Source organism: Taudactylus pleione, unplaced genomic scaffold (assembly GCF_031769625.1).
Source record: "Taudactylus pleione unplaced genomic scaffold, aTauple2 ptg000324l, whole genome shotgun sequence".
Taxonomy (NCBI): domain Eukaryota; kingdom Metazoa; phylum Chordata; class Amphibia; order Anura; family Myobatrachidae; genus Taudactylus; species Taudactylus pleione.
In genome coordinates, this window is record NW_028284725.1 from 1248925 (window position 1) to 1273446 (window position 24522).

The 24522-nt window shown below is 45.8% G+C and overlaps 1 protein-coding gene across 1 annotated transcript in view; it reads left to right on the top strand.

Annotated features, from left to right (window-relative positions):
- Window positions 1-7016: 7016 nt before the first annotated feature.
- LOC148509497 (potassium voltage-gated channel subfamily A member 7-like) overlaps window positions 7017-24522 on the top strand; it is a 97010-nt gene continuing 79504 nt past the window's right edge. Inside the window, exon 1 of the mRNA XM_088443050.1 lies at window positions 7017-8100. Coding sequence (XP_088299176.1) covers window positions 7477-8100 — 624 coding nt within the window. The 5' untranslated portion in view covers window positions 7017-7476. The remainder of the gene's footprint in view (window positions 8101-24522) is intronic.

Here is a 24522-nt window from a genome sequence, read left to right on the forward strand (position 1 = left end):
AAGTGGAACAGGCAGACTAAGGACTATATGACTGTGACAGCCCACTGGGTAGATGTATCACCTTACGCAGCAACAGCAGCAGCGTCACCAGTAGCAGCATCTCAGAAACGCCAGCTCGTTCCAAGGCAGGCTACGCTGTGTATCACCGGTTTCAGTAAGAGGTACACCGCCGACAACCTCTTAGAGAAACTGAGGGAAATCATCGCCCAGTGGCTTACCCCACTTAGACTCTCCTAGGGATTTGTGATATCTGACAATGCCACCAATATTGTGCGGGCATTACATCTGGGCAAATTCCAGCACGTCCCATGTTTTGCTCACACAATAAACTTGGTGGTGCAGAATTTTCTGAAAAGTGACAGGGGCGTGCAGGAGACACTTTGGGTGGCCCGAAAAATTTCTGCCCACTTTCGCCATTCAGCGACTGCGTGCCGAAGACTGGAGTGCCAGCAAACACTCTTGAACCCGCCCCGCCATCACCTGAAGCAAGAAGTTGTGACTCGGTGGAACTCAACCCTCTATATGCTTCAGAGGATGGAGGAGCGGCAAAAGGCCATTCAAGCCTATACATCCACCTATGACATAGGCAAAGGAGGGGGTATGCACCTGACTCAAGCACAGTGGAGAATGATTTCCGTGTTGTGCAAGGTTCTCCAGCCCTTTGAACTTGCCACACGTGAAGTCAGTTCAGACACTGCCAGCTTGAGTCAGGTCATTCCCCTCATCAGGCTTTTGCAGAAGCAGCTGGAGAAAGTGAAGGAGGAGCTAAGACCTGCTGGTGAAAACACTGTCAGCTGAAGCAGAACGTGACACGTCAACAGCTCCTTCTTCATTTTCTCCCGCAACTGGGGCTGCCAGGAAAAAACTTAGGTATCCTAAGCAACCCGCTGGTGGTGATGCAGGGCAGGCAGGACCAAGTTTGGACATCTGGTCCGGACTGAAGGACCTGGCAACAATTTCTGACATGTCTACTGTCACTACATATGATACTGTCACCATTGACTGAATGGTGGAGGATTACATCGGTGACAGCATCCAAGTAGGCATGTCAGACAGTCCATACCTGTACTGGCAGGAAAAAGAGGCAATTTGGAGGCCCCTGTACAAACTAGCTCTATTTTATCTGAGTTGCCCCCCTCCAGGGTTTACTCCGAAAGAGTGTTTAGTGCAGCCGGGAACCTTGTCAGCGAAAGGCGTAGGAGGTTGCTTCCACAAAATGTGGAGAAGATGATGTTCATAAAAATGAATTATCAACTCTTCCAGGGAGACCAGCCTCCAGAACGTACAGAGGGACCTGTGGTGGTGGATTCCAGTGGGGACGAGTTAATACTCTGTGAGGATGAGGATGTACACAACACTGAAGAGGGTGAGGAATCGGTGGATGAGGAGGATGAGGACGACATCTTGCCTCCGTAGAGCCAGTTTGTGCAGGGACAGATTAATTGCCAGCTTGTTTTGTGGGGGCCCAAATGAACCAATCATTTTAGCCACAGTTGTGTGGCAGACCCTGGCGCTGAAATGATTGGTTTGTTAAAGTGTGCATGTCCTGTTTATACAACATAAGGGTAGGTGGGAGGGCCCAAGGACAATTCCATCTTGTTTTTTTTTTTTTTCTTTGCATTATGTACAGTTTGGGGCCTAGTTTTTGAAACTGCCATCCTGTCTGTATCACTCCTAGATGGGTCACGTGTTTGTGCCGCCCACTCGTGTCGCTTAGCATAGTCATCCAGCTACCTCGGTGCAACCTTTTGGACATAAAAACACTATTGTGAGGTGTGAGGTGTTCAGAATAGACTGTAAATTAGTGGAAATTAAGGTTATTGAGGTTAATAATAGCATAGGAGCAGAAAAACCAACACATTCTGTGATTTTAGCTGTTTTTATGCTTTTTAAAAAAAAAATACAGATCCAAAACACAAAACCCAGAACCCAAAACACGGAAGGGTGGTTTTGGCAAAACCAATCCAGATCCAAAACACGAAGAAAGATCCAGATCCAAAACCAAAACACAAAACACGAAAAGTGGCCGGTGCACACCCCTAATATATATATATATAGGCGCCCCCACAAGTTTGTTGCCCAGGGGCCCCCACAGACCTTGATCCGGCCCTGTATACAGCAGGCAGATAACGACCAATGATAATAATAGGTATAGTCTCTGAACCAATGTGGCTGATCAGATATGGCAACATTCATTTTGCAACCCAGGCAATGTAATCATAGAGACATGATATACTTGTGTGATGCAACTGTAATAGCCTTTGTATTAGTTAATATGATGTAGATACCAATGTTCTGGATTAGTTTGTGAGCACAGAAATGCTGATGTCTTAGGATACACAGTAATAAATGAACAATTCCAACAGATGAAATGCTGAGCTTGACTGGTGCTACGGAGATGGGCACAGAGCCCCTGGGTGTGTGATACAGGAGCCACCAGTGGATACTTTAGATCAGGGGTAGACAACGTGCGGCACTCCAGAACTACAGATCCCTGCATACCATGACACTATTTTAGCATGCCCCAACTGCATATCTGTGGTAGGCTAAGCTGGTATATGTAGTTCCACAGCAGCTGTGCCAATGCTTGCTTCAGATAATTGTCTAACTGAATTTAGCTTGTTGCAGCAGATGGAGTCTGTCTGATGGTGAAGTGTGTGCCAAGTGTCACTGTGTTAACAGCTGGGAATACAAGGTTAGGAGAAAGCAATTGCAGCTCTGATCTAATTAGCAGCACGGCTATTCACAATACACGTCTTGCAGCTTAGAACTAATTAAAAGCAAGGATGTAGAGGACAGCATCTGACAACAATCCTGTAACTGCACAGCTGCAGACCAGATGCACAGGTGTCCAATACAGAACACTGTCCAGGCTCCTCTGCAGTCCAGGGGCAAATGCAGGATTTGTACAGTGAGAGTGAGGTAGTAGACATCTTATATTTCAAAACAAAAGTAAAACAAAAAACTTGTCTCAATATGCCTGCAACAGATTTCCTTTTTATTTATTTTAGTCCTTGTGTATTATGCATTTATTTAAAGCCACTATGAAATTCCTTTTTACTTGCACAATATATAGTGTGTTTATTTTGAATAAGAAAAAAAACAAAAATATGAAAATATCTACCAGATTTTCCTTCTGTCAATGTTGCTCTGCCCAGTAGATATTTATCTTACATGCCACCAGCTTTTCCCTCAATACCCCTGCTGCCCACCATCTTTTTTCCCTTCATATGCACCCTGTTGCCAACCTGCTTTTCTCACAAGTCACTTGCTGCCCACCAGCTTTTCCCTCACATAATATTCCTGCCCACCAGCTTTTCTCACACATACTCTACAGTTTTAACATCAACATCAGATTTTAAATGCCACCCACTGTCCACAACATATTTTAGACATGCTTTCTATTTCCCACCAGCTTTCCTCTCACATGACACCCTTCCCACTAGCTCTTCTCTCCCATTTTACATTTTTACATTCCCAGTCTCATATCATATTATTTTATTATATGAAACTAGATTTCACTCCTTATTTCAAAGTTTACACAATAACACAGGAAAATTTACTGTACATGTTAAGTTAAGTCAGGTTTCCACTTTACCATGTTTATAGTACGGCTGAAACCTTTACTACAAAGCATTATCCCTTCGGGCCTTCTTCCTTTCTTTCAAGGATGCAATTATAAGGACAATGAAAATAAAGAACTATACTCAGTGTTATAAAACCATGGCTGAGAAGCGCAGAAGGTATCCTAGGGAAAAAAGTAACAGGTTTTGTAAAAGTTGCAGGAAGACATGCACAAACCAATAAATAAAAGTTATCCAAAGAAAATATTTTTAAGATTAGAAGAGAGCTGTATAAGCTTGAAGCTAAACAAGTCCTTCTTTTTTAGTGATTGGTTACTAACAGTTAGCCTGTTACTAGGTAAATTAGCTGCTTGTTGGATATTTTGGATTGGTTAACGTAGGGTTATTTAAGGACGTTACTGTTTGTGGTACTATATATGGTCCATTTGCATCTGGTTCTGCCTCTTTTCACTTTGAAAGTCCCTTCCATCCAAAACATTGATGATGTAATGTTTGTTTGTCCTTACTAATCTTATTATAGTACATCACAAGGCACAGCCAGACGGGAAGGTGCTACAGACCAGCAGCCACGTGTGGCGTAAGTGGTCATTGTGCGGCACTTACCCTTTTCAAGGATGAAAAGGTTTGTCCTACCTATGCGGACAGACATTGGGTGCTTTTTTTTTTGGAGGCCCCCGTACTGTGCCATAGTAAAGGATGGTGAGTCCTGCACAGTGCAGGTTGTGCCGCATCGAACTAGGGCCATGCATAAAGGTTGTGGCCAGCCTGGCCACCACAGAGGCTTGGCCAACCATTTTAGAGGACATAGCCTGCAGACAGCCTGGATACTACAATGCATGGTCTGTTCACCCATATTCCTGCTCTACCAGGGGATCGGTATGAAATACTGGCGGCTGTTTAGCCACTAGTTCAAATCCCGACAGGAGGAGATCCCGACAACCCTCCCTTAGGGGTGCCTAAACCTAAAACTCCTGGGGTAGTGCCTAACCCTAAGTCCCCCCTGGTGGTGCCTAAACCTAACCCCCCTTTCCTGCACCCCAAACCTAACCCTCCCAGGGGGGTGCTTAACACTAACCTACCCCCGGCAGTACCTAGCCCTCCCCCTAGGGTTGCCTAATCCTATCCTTCTCCCCCAAACCTAACCTCACTACACTCCCTAAACCTAACCCTCCCCCTTCGGCTAACACTGAGGATGCCCTGGACTTACCTCATTCGGGCTATCGTCCTTCAGCGTTCCGGTGTCTGGATTAAGATAGGCATCTGTATTTTGACATCTATCTTAAGCCCCCTGTCAGGCTTCTCCAGTTGGGATATAAACAGGAGGCATTTAGTCTGCCGGTCTAAAAACTGCAGCCCCTACCAGGTAACTGACCCTGTAATAGAGTAACAGTATATTCAAGTTCACTGTCTGAAACCTGGCATTAGACGAGGAAGTTGTTTCCTCAGGCGCTGGGGCCCACTGGGAATTTTCCCTGTACTCCTGTGGGTCAGTCTGACCCTGGCGTTGTGCCTATAAAGGGTAGAATAAATTGGCTAGCGCGGAGCAGTTTGCAGCTCCTTCTTTTGCCACCTTTTAAGATTTAAGATCTGGTCAATTAATAAAAGCTATGACCTTAATTCAATGCAGCCAAGTTCTCAATGGGATTAAGGTCTGGGGAGTTTCTTGGCCATGGACCCAAAACTTTGATGTTTTGTTCCCCAAGGCACTTAGTTATCTCTTTTGCCTTATGGCAAGGTGCTCATCATGCTGGAAAAGGCATTGTTCATCACCAAACTGTTCTTGGAGGATGTTTTGGTACCATTCTTTATTCGTGGCTGTGTTCTTAGCAAATTTTGTGCAAATATTGACTCTTTGCACAAACTTAATGTAATTGCCAATAAAAGCCTTTGACACTTAATTTTACTTCAGTATACCATAGTAGCATCTGACAAAAAGGTCTAAAAACACTGGCGCCCACACTTTGTGAAAACCAATACTTGTGTCATTCTCAAAACTTTTGGCCATGGCTGTACAACCTGTGAACAGGCTGGTATTGATATTGTTCAGAAATGCTATTGGTTGACCATGGGGACTTTCATTAAAGTAAAGTAACTGACTCAACACTGCGGGTCATATGTTATAGGGTGAGATTTTAGAAAATGTGAGAGTTTAGCAGTAACCTCTCACATTGGTCGAGTTTTATCTTCAAAATGGGAAACATCTGAATGAAATTTAAAATCATGAGAGTTTTTTTGAGTCTGAAAAATATGCGAGTTTGCTCTGTTGCTTTGTTCTCTGACTCTATTACATTGGCCGAGTTTAAAAAGTGTGAGAAAACTGTCACATTTTCTAAACTGTCGCCCTATTACATTTGGCCCTGCTAATCATCTCTCTAGATCAACTCTTGTATTGGCACCGGCCCTATAAATGCCCTCCTATTTTATGTACTACTAGGTTAAACCTCCCAAATTGTTATTGCAGTGTAGATTGTTTTATTTGATGGGTGTCGGAAGCGCTAGCTTTTGTTCTGCCAGACAGGATTATGCAGATGTAGATCTGGTGGTATTACATAGTCCGAAGCAAAATCAACATACTAGATGCTCAGTTTGATAAGTTCCTTTATTATGTATTTATGAAGGAATTCTTTGTTAATACCTTGCATTGCTCCATATAATCGCATCACAAATTGCTCACTAATGCAAATGAGATGTATTAGACAGGGGTTGCGTCTGGAACATGATGTAACAGCTCATTATGAAGTTCTTACTGAGCATTGCACTTGGCAAACACACAAGAAGCAGGCATTGTATATATATGCAGTATTACCCGTTGACACATGACATCATATTCTGATAAAGGAAACTGGAGATTAGCCCTTTATTCCTGCCATTATAAAAGCAAAGGGGATATTTTGATTTAAACTATAAAAAGGTAGCAAGAAGACTTAACAAGAAAGCAGAACACAACAGTACCTAAAACGGCAATGCGTCGGTTAGAATGATTAGCTCTGTAATACATAATGCCAGGTAGATTTGAAATGCTCAGCAATGCTATAAGGTTTTTTTTATGTCCATGAAATAAATTCAACATCTGACATTGGCTCTATGTGTTTTGCTGAATTACATAAATTTAGGCCAAAGAGGTTGTGATACAATAAAGCGGAGGTCCCCATTTTAATTTCTAAAAAAAAACTAATTGTCAGTATGGTTAGGATCGAAGTACCCGACCTGTTACCCCAAGATATAACGAATGACAAAAATTAATAACAGTCTAAAAATCCGCAGCAGGCTATTCTAAGGAGTCTAGTTAGCAAGGTATTATTTTTAGAGACTGCTTGGTGTTGGACTTGGGGCTGGGCTGACCTCCAGCCTTCAATGGGTTCTCGGACATTAATTGGGAAGGGGAGTTGGGAGGGAGGAGCAGCAGATGTGTATTTTTATTTTGCATGGAACTGTTAGCTTATGCAGTAGAGAGAAACCGATACCTTGAGCTCTGCAAATCTGTTTACAGCACGGAGTGAAGTGCTGCTATTGGTATGAAGGTCTGGAAAGAAATATACATACAGCAAGAGCAAGTGACATAATGTTAATCTCTTGATCGAGGCAGGCAGGATCAGACAACAGAGAGACAAGCGTTGAGTGGGAGGGCTGATGAGTCTCCTCACTTAGTGGAAGAAAACCCCACTGGAAGTAAAGTTTATGAGCAAAGTTTGGAATCTCGGTAAAGTCAGACAAACTTTAAAAGAAAGTCAAGCAGGCATGATGTGTAAGCCTCTCTCCCAGCTGAACAGATAGAAAGTTTTTGAAAGAGAGGAACAAGAAGTTTTCACTTGAAAAGGGAATGTGAAAGCTATCGGAGAAAGGCGGATAACAAAACATACCTAGTAGGACGCTATGGATATTTTAGCTCTACATGGACTACCCTGAGGACACACGTATGCTCTCAGTCATGGAGAACGGGGAGGAAGTGATTGGGAGCTCCAACCTTCTGGTGGTCTCTGATGAGAAGAAGTTCGAACTCTGCCATCAGAAAGACTGCTGCGAGCGGGTGGTGATCAACGTCTCCGGGCTGAGGTTTGAGACTCAGATAAGGACACTCAGCAGGTACCCCGAAACCTTGTTGGGGGACCCAAGGAAACGAATGCGCTTCTTTGATCCACTGAGGAATGAGTACTTCTTTGACCGGAACCGCCCATGTTTCGACTCAATACTTTACTTTTACCAGTCCGGCGGTCGACTACGTCGGCCTGCTAACGTACCCCTAGATGTTTTTATGGAGGAGCTGTTGTTTTACCAGCTTGGGGACGATGTAATGAGCAAATTTAGAGAAGATGAGGGGTTTCAAAAAGAGGAGGAGAGACTTCTTCCTGAATGTGAGTTCATGAAGCAAGTATGGCTCCTCTTTGAACACCCGGACAGTTCTTCTGCCGCCCGTATCATTGCCATTATCTCTGTTATGGTCATTCTAATCTCCATAGTCATCTTCTGCTTAGAAACTCTGCCGGAATTCCGGGATGAAAGGGATCTGTCCTTACCGGTAAGCATTATACATTAATTCTTTTTACATTCACTTTATTAGAAGGGTTTTGGGGGTGGGGTTTATTTCAAAAGATGATAGCAAGCATGAAGTTCCTGATAGAAATTATGTGCAGGTACAATATACCCCTGAAAACTGCATATGTTCAGGAACTAGTCTTTGGAGTATGAAAAGTGAAACAGAATAAATTAATATCAGGAGCAATTGTCAGGCGGTGGGGTGGCGGGGTCATACAGGCTTTACAACCTAGTTTAGTTTATCAAAAGTCCATGCAAAGCCATATTTTATTTCTGTTTATTCACAAAGACATTAGAGATCCTCCCTTGATCTAGTCAGTAGGAGTTGATTGTATTGTTAAAATACTGAAAGTTATTACAAGACAGTTTCTATACTATTAGTAGAAATCACAAAGGTAGGGTTCTGTGAGAGAGGAACTATAAGGAGTAAATTTACTAAAGTGTGAGTTTTTAGAAGTGAGTTTTAGAAGAGATGTTGCTCATAGCAACCAGTCAGATTCTACTTAACATTTAACTAGCACCTTCTAGAAGATAATAGCTAGAATCTGATTGGTTGCTATGAACACCATCTCTTCTAAAACTCACTTTTAAAAAATCTCACTTTTGTAAATTTACCCCTAAGAGTGTGTTCATACAGTTCCACATTTATTTTGTGTTATAAACATAGGACAAACAAGAGTCAACCGTGATGTTCACACCATTGACTTCTAAAAATGTTTTGTTGTGTTTACATTTTTAGAATATCAAACATTACTCATGTGTTATGTTAATGCATGTTACCAGTATAAATTAAAGATTATTCAGATTTAGGAGCAAGGCATAAAATAGCAATTTGCACCTTGCCAAAAAAATTATTGTACTGGGGGGGGGGGGGGATGGGGGGAATTTAAAATGAGTTAAAATTAGCTAAATTCTAAATTTCAGTGTATAAACACAATTGTCCCGAATTTGTGCACTCAAGAAAAAAGCAGCCAGGATTTTCCCTGCATGAAAAGAAAAAAGAGCAACGTAAATACATTGCAACATGGTTTGTCCAGGACTTTTTTTTAAATACATTTTTATACATTTTTTCACTGCCTATGTGTGAATGAGCTATGAGGATTAGAACTGTACATTGGATAGATCAATATACCTCACATAGGTCAGTTTTATCCATGGAAAAATCTAGTTGTCAATTTGTAATGCAGACATACAAAGTTTTCCAGTTAGCTTAAATTATAATAGATTCAGCGTCTTTTCCCAACTTTGTTAAGTTGACGGGTTTATGACGGGTTTATTTTAATGGATTTAGGAGTAGTGACAAAAGAAATAGCCACTGACAGGCTGGTCACACCGCACCATACTAAAGTTTGAACATTGTTTTTAAAACTTAAGAACATGGAACAATTCTCATGTAAGAAAAAAAATTACCACTGAAGTGGTGTCACTGCCCTGACTGAAGTCCCTGCATTGCATCCTGCATAGCTCCCACTCATCATAATGACTGAGAACTTAAATAAATTACATCTTTAATTGACAGTTCTGTTACTGAGAAGTGCTGCAGCAACTGAGTGCTATGAGCAACGCAAGTCACTTCTCATGTTGTGTATAGTTCATCTTCAATCACAAACAAACTACGTGTAGTAGGCTACATAGTGGTTGAAGTGGTAAAGGAGCTACATGCTGTCAGTTTAGAATACAGACGCAGGTGATTATAATATATAATTGTGATTATATAGCACTGACATATTACGCAGAGCTTTACAGAGTATATATAATCGTCACATCAGTCTTTGTCTGGTAGGGCTTACAATCTATGTCCCCTACCACACTGTGTGGGAGGAAACTAGAGCACATAGAGAAAACCCATGCAAACATGGCGAGAACATACAAACACCACACATATAGTGCAGTAGTTGGCCTTGAATCCATGGCCCCAGTGAGATAAGACAGTAATGCTAACCACTGTGCCACTCTGCTACATAATCCACGTTATGCCTAAACTTGACCTACACAAATACTTGCCTACTTTTGAAAAATCATATCTGGGAGATGACGCGCCATCGAGGGGGCATATCTTGCTCTGCCCAAGGGGCGTATCTTACTCAACATATTGGTTGAATATGGTGGTGCCCAAGGGCGTTTCTAGCACTACCATTTGAAATGTATCACGATTGCCTCAATCAATGTATTATATGTCAGTGCTTTATTAAAATAAAGATAATAATACATGCACTAGCTGTAATATAGCAAGGGCTTCCAGGGGATGCCACATGGGCACAATGTGGGACTTTGGATCTCCTTTGGATGGCACCCTGGAAATGATCAAGTCCCAAAGCCTCAACCCTGCAATGCAGCTATGCTGACTACTGTGCCACCCTGCAGCCCCTATAGAATTTTTGTTTTTACTTTAAAATTTCAAAATAAATATTCAATAAACTATATTTAATTAACATGTCACTGTACAAAAATAAATCTGTACATCTGGCTTCCTTTTTCCCATGTGAGGTAGAGATGCAATTCAAGTCACACACCCACCAGTATGAATATTTGGCATGTTACATACGTGGCATGGTTCAGTCTGTTCATAGTGCATTAACAAATGTGTTTTTCTAGGGCCAAACATTACACAAAAGACTGTCTCAGAGCTTTTAGTATTCTTTTTTTTTACTTATTATATATTTGTAATAACTTTAAACAGGGAGGTATGGGGGTATAAAAAGCACTACTCAGTATACTGACAACCCACACACTATAGTGACACCTCAGTATGGTAACACCCCCTCTCACTATATAGACCTCCCAGTATACCAACATCACACACTGCAATGACTCATTACAGTATATTAATGCCCCCAGTCTGCAACACAGAGTCTATTCTATTGCTCTCAGCACTCACACGGATTACATAATGCTTTTTATACTCCCATATTATAAGATGATGGACTTTGCTCTGCAAGTACAGTACATACAGTGCACCCATGCATTTTGCCAATTTATGGACATCTCATACACACTGTAGGATCACTTCTATTGTTTAGAACAGCGATTTTCAACCACTGTTCCACGGACGGTTGTGAAGTGTGCCGCGGTGGTCAGAGATGCCGGCCACATTACAGTACTGCAGTTTGGGCTGCCGCTGAGCTCCTCTGGGAGACTTAGGCACACCCGGGCCATGACCTACCAAGACATCACAGGTCACGCACGCCGCGTTGATAGCCATCCAGCCCACTCTGCCAGCCATCCAGCCCACTCTCTCTACCTCCCGCCTGCCCACATGCCCACCTTCTTGAACGCTGTTGCTCTGCACTGTGGGGGTCTATTTATCAAGCAGTGAAAAGCGTGGAGAAGTGGACCAGTGGATAAGTTGCCCATAGCAAAAAATCAGCTCCTACCTATTATTTGATTAGACTGTACTGAAAAAATTCTACTTCAAAGTTGATTGGTTGCTATGGGCAACTTCTCCACAGGCACACTTCTCCATGCTTTTCACTGCTTGGTAAATAGACCCCTGTGTGAGTAACAGGTTTTTGTTTTGGTGGGTATCAAATATCAATATGGATGATATTTTTCTGTGGGGACCCGCCAATGTTTTTTTTGTGGTGAGCAATGTGTTTTGTTTTGTTTCTGTGGGGGCCAGCCAAGGTTATTTTTTTAATAGTGTTCGGTGTGCCGCGAGTTGAAAAAGGTTGAAAATCACTGGTTTAGACTAGAGATGAGCGGTTCGGATTCTGTGGAATCCGAACCGCTCCGAACACCGGGGATCCGAGTCCATCCGAGCCGTGGCTCAGTTGTTCGAACCTGACTCGGATTGCACTTCAAGGCCGAACGTCATCCTCCCAACGTCGGATTCTCGTGAGAGTTCTTTCCAATATAAGGCGCCGCGACCGGGACTCGGTGCCATTTCACTGTTTACTTGCACGTTGCGCACTGTTCTGCAATGTCTCTCTGCATATATTAACATGGCTGTGTCAAGAGTGGCTGTGCTGGTAAAGTGACTGTAGGAGGCACACTGCACGCTGATGTATGTTACGCTACTCTGCTGATTAAAGTGGCTGTAGTAGCCTGTGTCCAGACTCCAAACTCAAGTGGCTGTGCTGTTAAGTGACTGTGTATAGGGGGCACACTGCACGGCACGCCGATGTATGCTGCGCTATACTCTGCTGATTTAAGTGGTTGTGTCCAGACTCACAAGTGGCTGTGTGTACAAGGCATGCTGATGTATGCTGCACTGTACTCATACCCATCTGCTCCAGTGTATAAACAAAGTAAAATAATATTTTTTAAAAAAGTATAAAAAGACTGAAAAAAATAATAAAAGTAAAAAAAATGTTTTTTTTGTGCTGTATCCCACTGTGTACTGTATAAATTTAAAAGCACTGTGACTCCTTGGGCCGTAGCTGTCTGTGTATACTATATACAAGCACTGTGACTCCTTGGGCTGTAGCCCTCTGTGTATACAAGCACTGTGACTCCTTTGGCTGTAGCCCTTTGTGTATACTGTATACAAACACCAGGGCCGTAACTAGGGTAGTGCTGCCGGTCCCATCGCACAGGTCAGGGGGCGCTGTTTGGGCCTGTCAAATTTCTATTTATTATCATTCTCACTTGTAGCTTCCTCTTATTTCATCCCCAGCATCTCCTGGCCTCCCCTATCTCTTCCCTGGCCCTTCCCCATGAGGCCATTCCCCTTTTTTGGGTGCATTATGTCCCTATGAAAAAAGAGAGGGGCGCCAATGCTCTTTCTGGCACAGGACACCAAAAAGTCTAGTTACGGCTCTGACAAACACTGTGACTCCTTGGGCCATAGCCCTCTGTGTATACAAGCACTGTGACTCCTTGGGCTGTACCCCTCTGTGTATACAAACACTGTGACTCTTTGGGCTTTAGCCCTCTGTGTATGCAAGTACTGGGACCCCTTGGGCCGCAGCCCACTGAGTATACAAGCACTGTGACTCCTTGGGCTGTACCCCTCTGTGTATACAAGCACTGTGACTCCTTGGGTCGTAGCCCACTGTGTATACAAGTACTGGGACTCTGCTTGCCTTACCCCACTTCCATCTTGCACTACCTTTCATTACTGCCACTGCTGTGTGGCAATGTTTCATAGATGTGCTTTAAACTGCGGTGTCTGTGCTGCTGCTTTGTCACTTAATAACCAGCCAGCTCACTGCAACCTTGGCCAATAATGGTGAAAACAATATTGTGAGTTGTGAGATGGTCTAAATTGACTGTAAATGACTGGAAATGAATGTTATTGAGGTTAATAATACTCTAGGGACAAAAAAGCCCAAATTATGTGAGTTTAGTTGTTTTTTGCCAATTTTTGTAAAAAATCCAAATCCAAAACCAGTCAAATCTAAAGACGGACAACGAATCAGAGCCAAATCCAAATCCAGCAAAAATGGTTCCGTCACACATCTCTAGTTTAGACAATGAAGCCATTCACTTATACACATAAAGCTGTCCCAAATACAGGAGACCGTCAGTGGCAAAACCAGGATTTCTAGAGGGGGTTTCCAAATGCTTCATTTTATAGTGAGTGTGGCCAGTCCATGAAGAGGGCATAATTAGCACTTATCCAGCTTTAATAAGCGTCATACAAAGTGTATTGTGTGTCATAATTCCAGCATATACAGGACCAGCGATCACAGTAAGCCATTAAATACGGCGGTAGGGCCATCCTGCCTGAGCTGTATGTTTTTATTTCAGAAGTGGGCACCATTCCAGAGTATTGGAGCAAGTCTGGGGGACAGCAGAAGACCCAGCACTGCCCTGGACATATATGTACATATTGGTCTCCTTTTGCTCTGGATAGTGTATTATTATACAGTATTAATAATTAACCCTACTGATGGTCTATAGCAGTGCACCCCTAAAGGCCCCCATACACGGTGCGATTCAAAGTTGGTATGATGAGTTGTACGATTGCCCTTGAAATTCTTCCCTTTAAATTTTTCATAAGATGTGGTCAAATGGTGTACAATTGATCTTTACAATCATAGGATAAGATGCATAAAAGTGTGTCACATCGTACACGATCGGTTGAGATCTCTCTGCAAAACCATCTGATCTGCGATCCAACTAGATGACGGCAGGGACGCACATGGGGGTCGCAGAACACACAAAATAAACCTATTTTCCCACGATTGGTCTGTCCAACCTGTCGTAACTGGCCATATCGTGTAAAAAATCATCCCGTGTATGAGCACCTTAAAGCTGGCCACACACTAGACCAACTTACATCCAACCAGCCAACTTGTTGATTGGTTGGTATGAAAATCTGGTAACGTATGGGAGTAAATGATGATCAGCAATTTGCTCCTAAATGTCAGAAAACAGATGAAAATGGTTGTTCAGACAAGTTTGTTAAATGTTTGATCTAAACAATTTGTTCAAACAACAGTTTTCGTCCATTTTCCTGCGTTTACTTTGGGAGCAAATTGCTGATTGTCATTTGCTTTCTTTCCTTACCAGATTTTAATTCCAACCAAGCATCTAGTTGGCTGGTTGGACAAATAATCTTTAGATGTGTGGCCAGCTTTAGAGTGCATGTTTTACAGATTTCCTATTTGGTGCACAGGTGTATTTATTACTGGCTGACACATGTTGAAATATCCACAGATGGTGATAATTATTTAATTTGTGATACTGAGAAGAACATGCAGCACTAGTAAAATTCTATTATATTACTATATTTATTGTGGTTATGGTGTGGGCTGGGTAGGGGGGGGTCTCCAGGCAACCAGGCCATGCATTTGCCAATGAGCAGCGCCCATTTTCTGGTAGTCCTGCCACGTAATTAGATTCACGCTTGTGCGATCTTATGTTTCTGTGGATGTCCACAACTCCAGGATATTTGCCTACCTTCCCGGGCAACCGGGAGATCTTTCTTTATTCCGGGAGACTACCGGACATTTTGGGAGGATAGGCAAATATGCCCACAATTATAGGTTTATTTAATTACAAGGTACCAGTGACGTATAGCAATATTTGGTTCAGAGGCGGTTAAAGAGAGGAGGGAGCCTGTATGTAGGCTCTGTGTGGTCCCCTTGCTCTCTGTGGTGCAGTAGACTCTGGCAATGTGCTAGACTGTCTCCTGCCTAATGGATTCTCTACTACACATGTGCAAATCACCGGGAAAATGGCCACAGCACCATTTTCTAGGTGATTTCTGCTGCTGTTGCAGCACCGATGCGGGACTCCAGAAAGGTGAGATTAATTATAAGAGTGTATGGGTGTGTGGGCAAACCATGCACCCATTATAGATAAGAAAATAATTTGGTTGCTATGTGTTATACAACATTTCTGGTACTAGCACTGTACTACAATAGCAAAGAAAAGAGTCCCTAAGGGAGGGTGTGTGGGGGGGGGGACAGGTTTAGCAATAGTCCATTTACTTACCTGTCGGGATCTTCACTGCTGCCGGTCTTCCGCCGTCGGGATTTGAACCGCCGGACATAGGTCTGGTGGCCATTCATGCCGGTCCCCTAGTATGGGAGAGCAATTCATAGAAGCATAGAAAGCTCTGGTTTCCATTTTGCTTCTACATTTTTTTTTCTTTATCTCAGGACGGCGTAATGTGCTTCCTGAAGGGCTGTCTCCCTGCTCTCCCCGCCCCCTTCTCTGACACCGGCCAATCAGCGGTGCCCAGGGAGAAAGTGGGAGGGAGAAAAACTCCCCTGCTTATGCTGGGCATACATTGCCAGATAAAATGCCTGTCAGACCGACAGACATTTTATCTGGCAGTCTGTCAGGCAGCAGATATTTTATCTGGCAGTCTGTCAGGCCGCAGATATTGTGCCACCCATAGAGGGCGCACCCTTCCCCAGCATCCCGATTTCAGTGGGACAGTACGGTTCTGCTGTTCCACCCGTGGGCCGAAGTTGCCCACAAGTGGTCAAATCGGGAGGTTGGGGACCCCCACCACCGCAGCTGTGCGGCAGTGCCGGGACCCCAGAGTCGGAATGGATGCTACGCGCAAGTGTTAGGTACCCCCCACCTACAAGTGTTGATGCTGTGCACAAGTGTTAGGTACCCCCCACCTACCCCCCACCTACAGGGCTGCAACAATATGGCCCTGCCAGAAAGCTAATGCCACTGACCCCAGAAGGGTAACTGGGGTCTGCGGCAAAACTCTTCATAAAATCCTGGCAACCATGCAAGCGCAGAAAAAAACGAAAAGGTAGAGGAAAAAACAGCAAAGAAAGAGTAGAAGAGAAGAATAAAGAAGGAAAAAGACAAATAAATGTACTATAAACAAGTTAGAAGACCAAAGGAAAAGAGGCAGAACCCTGCCTAGCACACAATGAAAACCACCCCTCTAGCCTATGAACACACCCTCTCTATCCTCATTCTGATTGGCTACCTACATAAACCAACAATTAACCTGCAACTAATCCATACTTACCGGCATTCAGATTCTCCTCTCCGGGAGTTGCCTGGAGAGGAGATGCAGGTGGGTGCCGATGGGGACCGGGCCAGACGATCCACATAATTAAGCCACGCCCCCTCATTGTAATATGCTGGGAATCCCACATATTTGATTAGGGGGCGGGGCCAAATGACACGATTCTCATAGAATCGCGTCATTAGGCCCTGTCTCCTACTCACGGACCTGCCGATCCATAAGACCATTCTCCCCATTCTGCCCACTTCACTAGGGAGTGAGTAGAATATGTGAAAACTGCCTACTCTTCCGGGGGAGTGGGAGGTTACCCGAAAAATCAGGTCCCTCCCGCAGGTCCACGGAGTGTAGGCAAGTATGAACAAATCCCCTAGGGGTAAATTTACTAAAGTGAGAGTTTTTAGAAGTGAGTTTAAAAAGTGTTGTTGCCTATAGCAACCAATCAGATTCTAGCTACTATCTTCTAGAAGGTGCTAGTTAAATGTTAAGTCAAATCTGATTGGTTGCTATGGGCAACATCACTTTTAAAACTCACTTCTAAAAACTGTCACTTTAGTAAATTTACCCCCTAGACTGAAACTTCCTAGGGTTTTACAATCTTGCCCGCATATGAAGTGCACTCGCTCCTCATTACAGGTCTTCTTACTTCACATTACAGAGTCATTTTTAACTCCGTTTTTCAATCTGTTATGTAAGCAGAAAAGTAATAAAATTAAAAAGTGATTATTCATTTTATAGCCACTGTATGTATAAGCAGAATATTGATAAAGCTTTTCTCTATCTGACCTATTTTCCACCAATAAAAAAATCTGTTGCAATATATTTAATAAAACAAAGCTCTTAGTGATCCAGCAGATCATCTGCAGGATGCTGAGAGCTGGGTAACTACCGATCAGACCAAAATGTCTGCCCAGATGCCCTTGCCTAGCAATGCTCGTAAATTGTCTACTATAAAAAGACTGAGGACAGTTTGTAACATTTGCCTGGGCCTACTACTGAGTCATGAGATATATACTATGTATACTGTATATAATAACACGTGGCTCCTACGTTATAAACAACAAATAATAGCAACATTCAAATCATTTATACAATAACTACAGTATATATTACACAGCGCTTTATTCACCAGTGGAGCCTACTATCCAGAGCCAACCCAAGACATAGGCATGCTAAGCAAATGCCTAGGGCATCTGAAATGCCTAAGGGGCATCCCACGGCTCCAGGGTTGTCTTAGCAGCAGTGTGGGCAAAGCAATGCACTAGGGCCCCTACCCACCCATTCCCGGGAAAAAATGTGAATGGTAAATAAAATGAAATCCTCCTGCATGCCCATCAGACCTCCCACACATGCAGAGAGACTCTGTCTGACTGGTCTGAAGCCGGCGAATGAAGTGAAACTGGGACTGAGGTGAGTACTCGTCACGGGGGATGAAGGGGTGGGAGAGGTTAGATAAGAATACAGTGCACCGGCGGCCGGCTTATAAAAATTTCCCAAATTTACCAACTGGCCGCGGCTGCAGGGGGGTGGGTTGGTGGGCCCCTACAAGCTTCGGGCACTTGGGCAACTGCCCAACAAGCCCAAAGGAAGAGATGGCCCTGCAGGGCTCTGCACCTGGGCTGTACATGCCCCCACCCCTCCCATGGGCCTTTGTGGAGCTGAGCCTTGAGTGACAACAGCTGGAAAGGTTGGGTGCTGATTGTACTACTACTGGAATGGAGAGGCATTGGTGGCCTATATATATGTGTGTATGTATTAGGGGTGTGCACCTGCCAAAAAAAAGAAAAAAAAGAGGTGCAAGATGGAATTGTCCTTGGGCCCTCCTACCCACCCTTATGTTGTATAAATAGGACATGCACACTTTAACAAACCAATCATTTCAGCGCCAGGGTTTGCCACATGACTGTGGCTGAAATGATTGGTTCGTTTGGGCCCCCACAAAACAAGCTGGCAATTAATGTGTCCCTGCACAAACTGGCTCTACGGAGGCAAGATGTCGTCCTCATCCTCCTCATCCACCGATTCCTTGAATAAAACAGGAAAAAGGGATTTAGGTGTCCCTGGACTGCTTACGGTCTTAGCCAAAGTTTCTGAACTTGACAGTAACTTTTTATGAACGCGCTGCAGGTGCCGTATAAGGGAGGATGTTCCTAGGTGGTTAACGTCCCTACCCCTACTTATTTCACCTTTACATATGGTACATATGGCAAGACAGTTGTTGTCCGGATTTGGATAGAAATATTGCCAGACCAAAGAGGTGGAATGTTTGGTCTTCTGCCCAGGCATGACCGTGATGGGCTTTTTCATCCCACGGACAACTGTCTCCCCCGGAGCCTGATTTAAACAAACCACATCACCATCAGAATCCTCCTCGCCAACTTCCTCCTCAGTGCCAGCTACACCAGTATCCTCATCCTGTTGTACTTCAACAGTGACATCTTCAATTTGCATATCAGCAAATGGACTGTGAGTGCTCCTTTCAGCACTTGCAGGGGGCGTGCAAATGGTGGAAAGAGCCACCTCTTCCCGTCCAGTGCTGGGAAGGTCAGGCATCGCAACCGCCACCACACTTGTACTCTCCTTGGGGATTTGTGATATCTTCTTAGAACACACAGTTCTTCGCTGTGCTTTTGCCAGCTTAACTCGTTTGATTTTTTTAGCGGGAGGAGGGCTTCCATCGTCATGTGAAGCTGAACCACTAGTCATGAACATAGGGAAAGACCTTAGCCGTTAATTGCCACTCCGTGTCGTAAATGGCATATTGGCAAGTTTACGTTTCTCTTCAGATGATTTAAATGTTTTTTTCAAGGTCATTTTCCTGAACTTTGTCATTTGGGATTGTATGTGCCCTCTACTATGACATTGGGCATCGGCCTTGGCAGACAACGTTGATGGCATGTTATCGTCTATGTCATGACTAGTGGCAGCCGACTCTTTACTTATGGGACACAGGCGCACGCTTGGCGCTGCTCCTTTGTTGATGCACGTGCAGCCACAGTGCACACAATTCACAAACACAGAAAATATTTTTTTTATTTTGTTTGGAGTGTACTTTGGGGGTTACAGCACTCTTTAACGGTCAAGCCAGCCGGCCCTTTACTTATGACACAGTCGCACGCTTGGCACTACTTTGTTGATGCACGTGCGGCTACTGCGCACACAATTCACAAACACAAAAAAATATATTTTTTTATTTTGTTTGGAGTGCCCTTTGGGGGTTACAGCACCCTTTAACGGACAAGCCAGCCGGCCTTTTACTTATGGGACACAGGCGCACGCTTGGCGCTGCTCCTTTGTTTATGTACGTGCAGCCACAGTGCACACAATTCACAAACACAGAAAAAATATATATTTTTTTAGCACTTGGGGGGAGCACCCCTGATGGACAGAGCACCCCCTGGACAACACTACAGCACCCCTTTAGGACTGGGACACTGCACAGGAGTTTGGAGTGGACACAGCCCCTATGGACAACAGCAGCACAGCACAACACAGCCAGCCCCCTATGGACTTTGGAGGAGTGGACACAGCCCCTATGGACAACAGCAGCACAGCGCAGCACAGCACAACACTACACTACACAGCCCAGCCAGCCCTAACTCCCACCCTCCCTCTTCACTGTCCACAGACGAGTGAGAAAATGGAGCCGACGCGGGTACCTTATATAGAATCCAAAACCCGCGAGACCCGGAAGGCGGGATGATGACGTTTTGCCTCGATTTCAGATCAGAGTCAGGCGGGAAAAGTCGAGCCTGACTCGGATCGGCCTCGGATCGGGGGGGCTCAGGGGGGGTTCAGATTTCAGAAATCCGAACCCGCTCACCCTTAGTATATATATATATATATATATATATATATTGTATATACTGTACAGTATGTATTGTATTATCTGCTAGAGACCACTAACCAAATTCTTGTCTAGGGCACCAAATTGGCTAAGACTGGCTCTGTTACTATCTATGGGTCTGATTCAGAGCTGGACACATTGGCAGAGCGGCACACGAGTGGCTGTGCAAATCCGTCCATTTCCGATGCAAATGTCAGACACCTCCTTGCTGCATTAGTGATCCTAGCACTGTGACCAATATCCATAGTTGCCGACTTTCTGGCTGCTCCTTCCGGGACAGGGCAGCGGGGGGCGTGACCAAAAAAGGGGCGTGTCTGGGCGGGTGCCTGGCATTTGTAGGAGTCACGGGGCGGGGTCACGCGATCGCGTCATTTTGGCCCCGCCCTCGCTACACAATGCCGATAATATAGGCATTGTGAGGCAGGGGGCGGGGCCAAAATGACGCGAATCGCGTCACTGGCTGCCCACGCAGCGGGGGTTAGGTGTAAATTGCGGGGGGGGATGACGGGGGATCGGCGGCGATCGGCGGCCGCCGGGAGGCTTGCCTGCCTTTCCTGGGGGGCGGGAGCTGCACCCGATTATCGGGAGGCTCCCGCCCAAATCGGGAGGGTAGGCAACCCTGCCAATATCGCAGGCTGGGATCACCATTGGAACCAATGCTCACAATGTTTGCTTCTTTGGTCCGTACTTGCCTACCCTCCCAATTTGTCCGGGAGCCTCCCGAAAATCGGGTGACGCTCCCAGCCCCCTGGAAAAGCAGGAAAGCCTAACGACAGCCGCCGACATCTCCGCCCCCCTATGCTGGGTAGGGGACGGTTATGGTAATCTTGACATTGTGTAGAGGGACAGGACAAAAATTATGTGATCATGTGACCATGCCCCTGCTCTGCCCACAAATGCCGGGTAAGCTGTCTGCCGCGCCCCCCCTATGCCGGCCACGCCCCCCTGCCATGCCGATCTGGCTGCTCCCTCCCGGAAGGGGCAGCCAGAATGTCGGCAACCCTATTTTGGTCAAGCTTCCCACAGCCTCATCGGGCTCTGGCCACGTAAGAGGCGGGGAATCTGTGTCCGTCAACGGTGACCACTCCAGGTACGGTGACCAGGCATACCTCTGCTCTGCCCTTCCAAATACCGCAGCATGTCAATCATACTGCGGCTTGGGGGGTCTGCGAGCGAGATCGCAGGACCCATTCTGTACATGTGCAGAATGGGTCCTGCGCAGACGCAGACCCCTAACAATGGGAGATGTATGTTCATTGTCGGATGAATGTACATTGCTGAATTAGGACCTATGGCCCTCATTCAGAGGCGCTCGCAAGAAGCGAGCGCTCGTTCTGAATGAAGGCGGCCGCTTATATTTCTTAGTGCGACCATCGGGGCTTGCGACTAGACCCTAAGGTTGGGTCTCGGCAACCGCAAACCCCAGGGAGCTTCCTGTTCTGATCGAGCAGGAAGCTCCCCACTGACATCACTGCTGATGTCAGTGCGGCCGTCCACAAAACGGCAAGCGTTCTGTCTGGAATGCCTCCGTTTGTGTAGCCACCCCCTCGCCCCGCCTACAAAACGGGCCGAGCTGTCAATCAACATCGACAGCCGGGCCTTTTGTAGTGAGCTCCGGAGCGAGAGAGTTTCTCTCTCGATCCGGGGCTTGCGCATGCGCAGGACCAAAACATTGACCCGGTTGCGAGCGCGCAGCGCTTGCGACCGGGTCTGAATGAGGTCCTATATTCCCTACCTCAGACACTCATACACACTAGGCAGAAGCTGATTAACCTGCTAATACGTCTTTGGACTGTGGCGGGAAGCCCTTGCAGCAGGATGAAAAATCCACACAAACACAGGTAGAACATACAAACTCCACACAGATAGGGCCCTGGTCAGAACTGAATACATATAATATAGAAAGATTTGGGTTAAGGGGTGCAAATTTGCTATTAAGTTTCTCCTTGTTCCCTGCCTTACAATGTGCATTTTTGCTATATGGCGAGACAATTGCTTTGTCTCAGATGGGAGAATGTGGCCAGATGGAACAGTTATTATCACACACAAAATAAAATATATAAGATTCATTTTATTTTTTTAGTATTATAGAGCTGACACTTAAGGCCTGGGGCTGATAATGATCAAGGGCCTGTTGTGGGCAGTAGCTGTGACCAGAGCTGTGTGGGTGTGGTCAGTTCCATAGGGATGTGACCAGAGCTGTGTGGGTGTGGCCACTTACATAGGGGTGTGATCAGTGCTGTGTGGGTGTAGCCACTTACATAGGGGTGTGATCAGTGCTGTGCGCCGAGAGTGGGGGGAGTGGGTACAGATTACCCGGGCCCGAGCTTCCTGAGGGGCCCGGTGGGGGCCCGGGTCCGGTGCCGCCCCCTCTCCCTCACAGTAGCCCAGCACACAGCGTGTACTGGGCTGCACTGGGAGGCTGCTTGTGGCTGCTGTGCAGCAGCAGCCACAGCAGTCTCCTATGCCTGTGGGGGGGAGCGATCACACTGATTGCGCCCCCCCCAGACTTTGCGCCGGGCTGAGGGGGCTCAGAGTGCCCTCCCTCCCCAGGGTGCAAAACTTTTTTTTCCGGGATGGGGACGTGGCCACGCCTCCTGCAATTAAGCCGTGCTCCCTATTACCTTGTCTTCCTAAATGTGTATGGAGGTCTGGAGCTGTAGTCCCATCTGCCCCATTGTTAATCTCACCCTGCTGGCACTTCTTTCTCCACCTTGCCTTTGCTAACACTGTTGTTCTATTCCACTTATTTAAAGCAGAAGGTCGCTCCCCCATGGCACCTGCATTTGGCTTCCAGGGTGCCTTGGACAGGACTCTGCAGCCAGAAGAGCTGCTGCAGAGTCACCCCACCTCCACACCCGCCGTGATGTTGCGATATCACATGTTCAGGGAGAGGGGCCAGCAGGGCCGCCATCAGGGGGGGACTGTCGGGACTGGAGTCCCGGGCCCGGCTTCTGGCTGGAAGGGGGCCCGCCCGGCGCCCGCTAGCTACTACCACGGTCGGTACCACCTAACCTTTGCAGAGCCTGCAGCCTACCCCATTGAAGAGAGGAAAAGGGACACGCCCGCCGCTGCTGCTGCCGCCCGCCGTCCCCGTTACTTAACGATGGAGCTGGAGGAGGCTACCCGGCCGCTCGGGCCGCTCCTCCACTAGCTTACTGTGCGACAGACTCCAAAACAAGCTTTCAATAAAGCTTGTTTTGGAGTCAGCGCGCGTGACGTCATGACGTCACGGCGCGCCACTGAAGGGCGAGGTCAACATCAGAGGAGCCGCGGATCAAGAGGAGCGAGCTGCAGTGGACCGAGGAGGAAGAAGCCGGATCCTTCGGGGGGAGAGGAAGTTAATAAGAAAAAAAAAAAAGGCATGCTGCAGGGGTGGCTGGCTTTTGGGAGTGAGGTTGATGTTTTAAAAATAAAAGGAAGGACAGACTGCTGGGACTCAGGGAAAGTGAGGTGGGGGTTTTAAAAAATAAAAGGAAGAGCACAGACTGCTGGGACTCGGGGAAAGTGAGGAGTGAGGGGGAGGCCCTGTCTATTCTGTCAGTCCCGGGCCCCACAATTTCTGATGGCAGCCCTGGGGCCAGCACAAGGCAGAAAATCTCCCGGTTTCGGCACTGGTGGTCATCGTTGGGCAGCGAAATGAGCAGCACCACCAGCGATTTGCAGGATGGAGGTAAATCTGGTGGTGCCTTTTCATAGGTGATTAAAAAGGAAAAAGTGTTTTTTTAGCCTGCGCGAGTTATTTATACATTTAACTGGACTGTGTTATGGCCACAGATGTGATATTGGCATGACGCCACAAACCATATAGATACGTAGAGATACGTACACGGTACAGGTGTAATGTGCTCATCCCTTTCACCAGTCCTGGTCCTTAGTCTGTGGTAACCTTTCATTGATCCAGCATAATTGTGGATGGTCAGAGAGTGCGACACTGGTGCACAGTTACAGAGTGAATATATACATGAGGCCCAGCACAGCACAGCACAAGATCTAAATACAGCACTGATCACATTTCACACAGCCCTCAGGCTACCTCTGAGACCAAGATCATATACCTCATACCACACGGGAAGAACTGCAACCACGCATAAGAGACCAGGCCTGTTACAGCTACAGTAATGAGTGCAGAGACCGGAGAGGTCATCGTCCTACACTACCAGCCAAGTGCT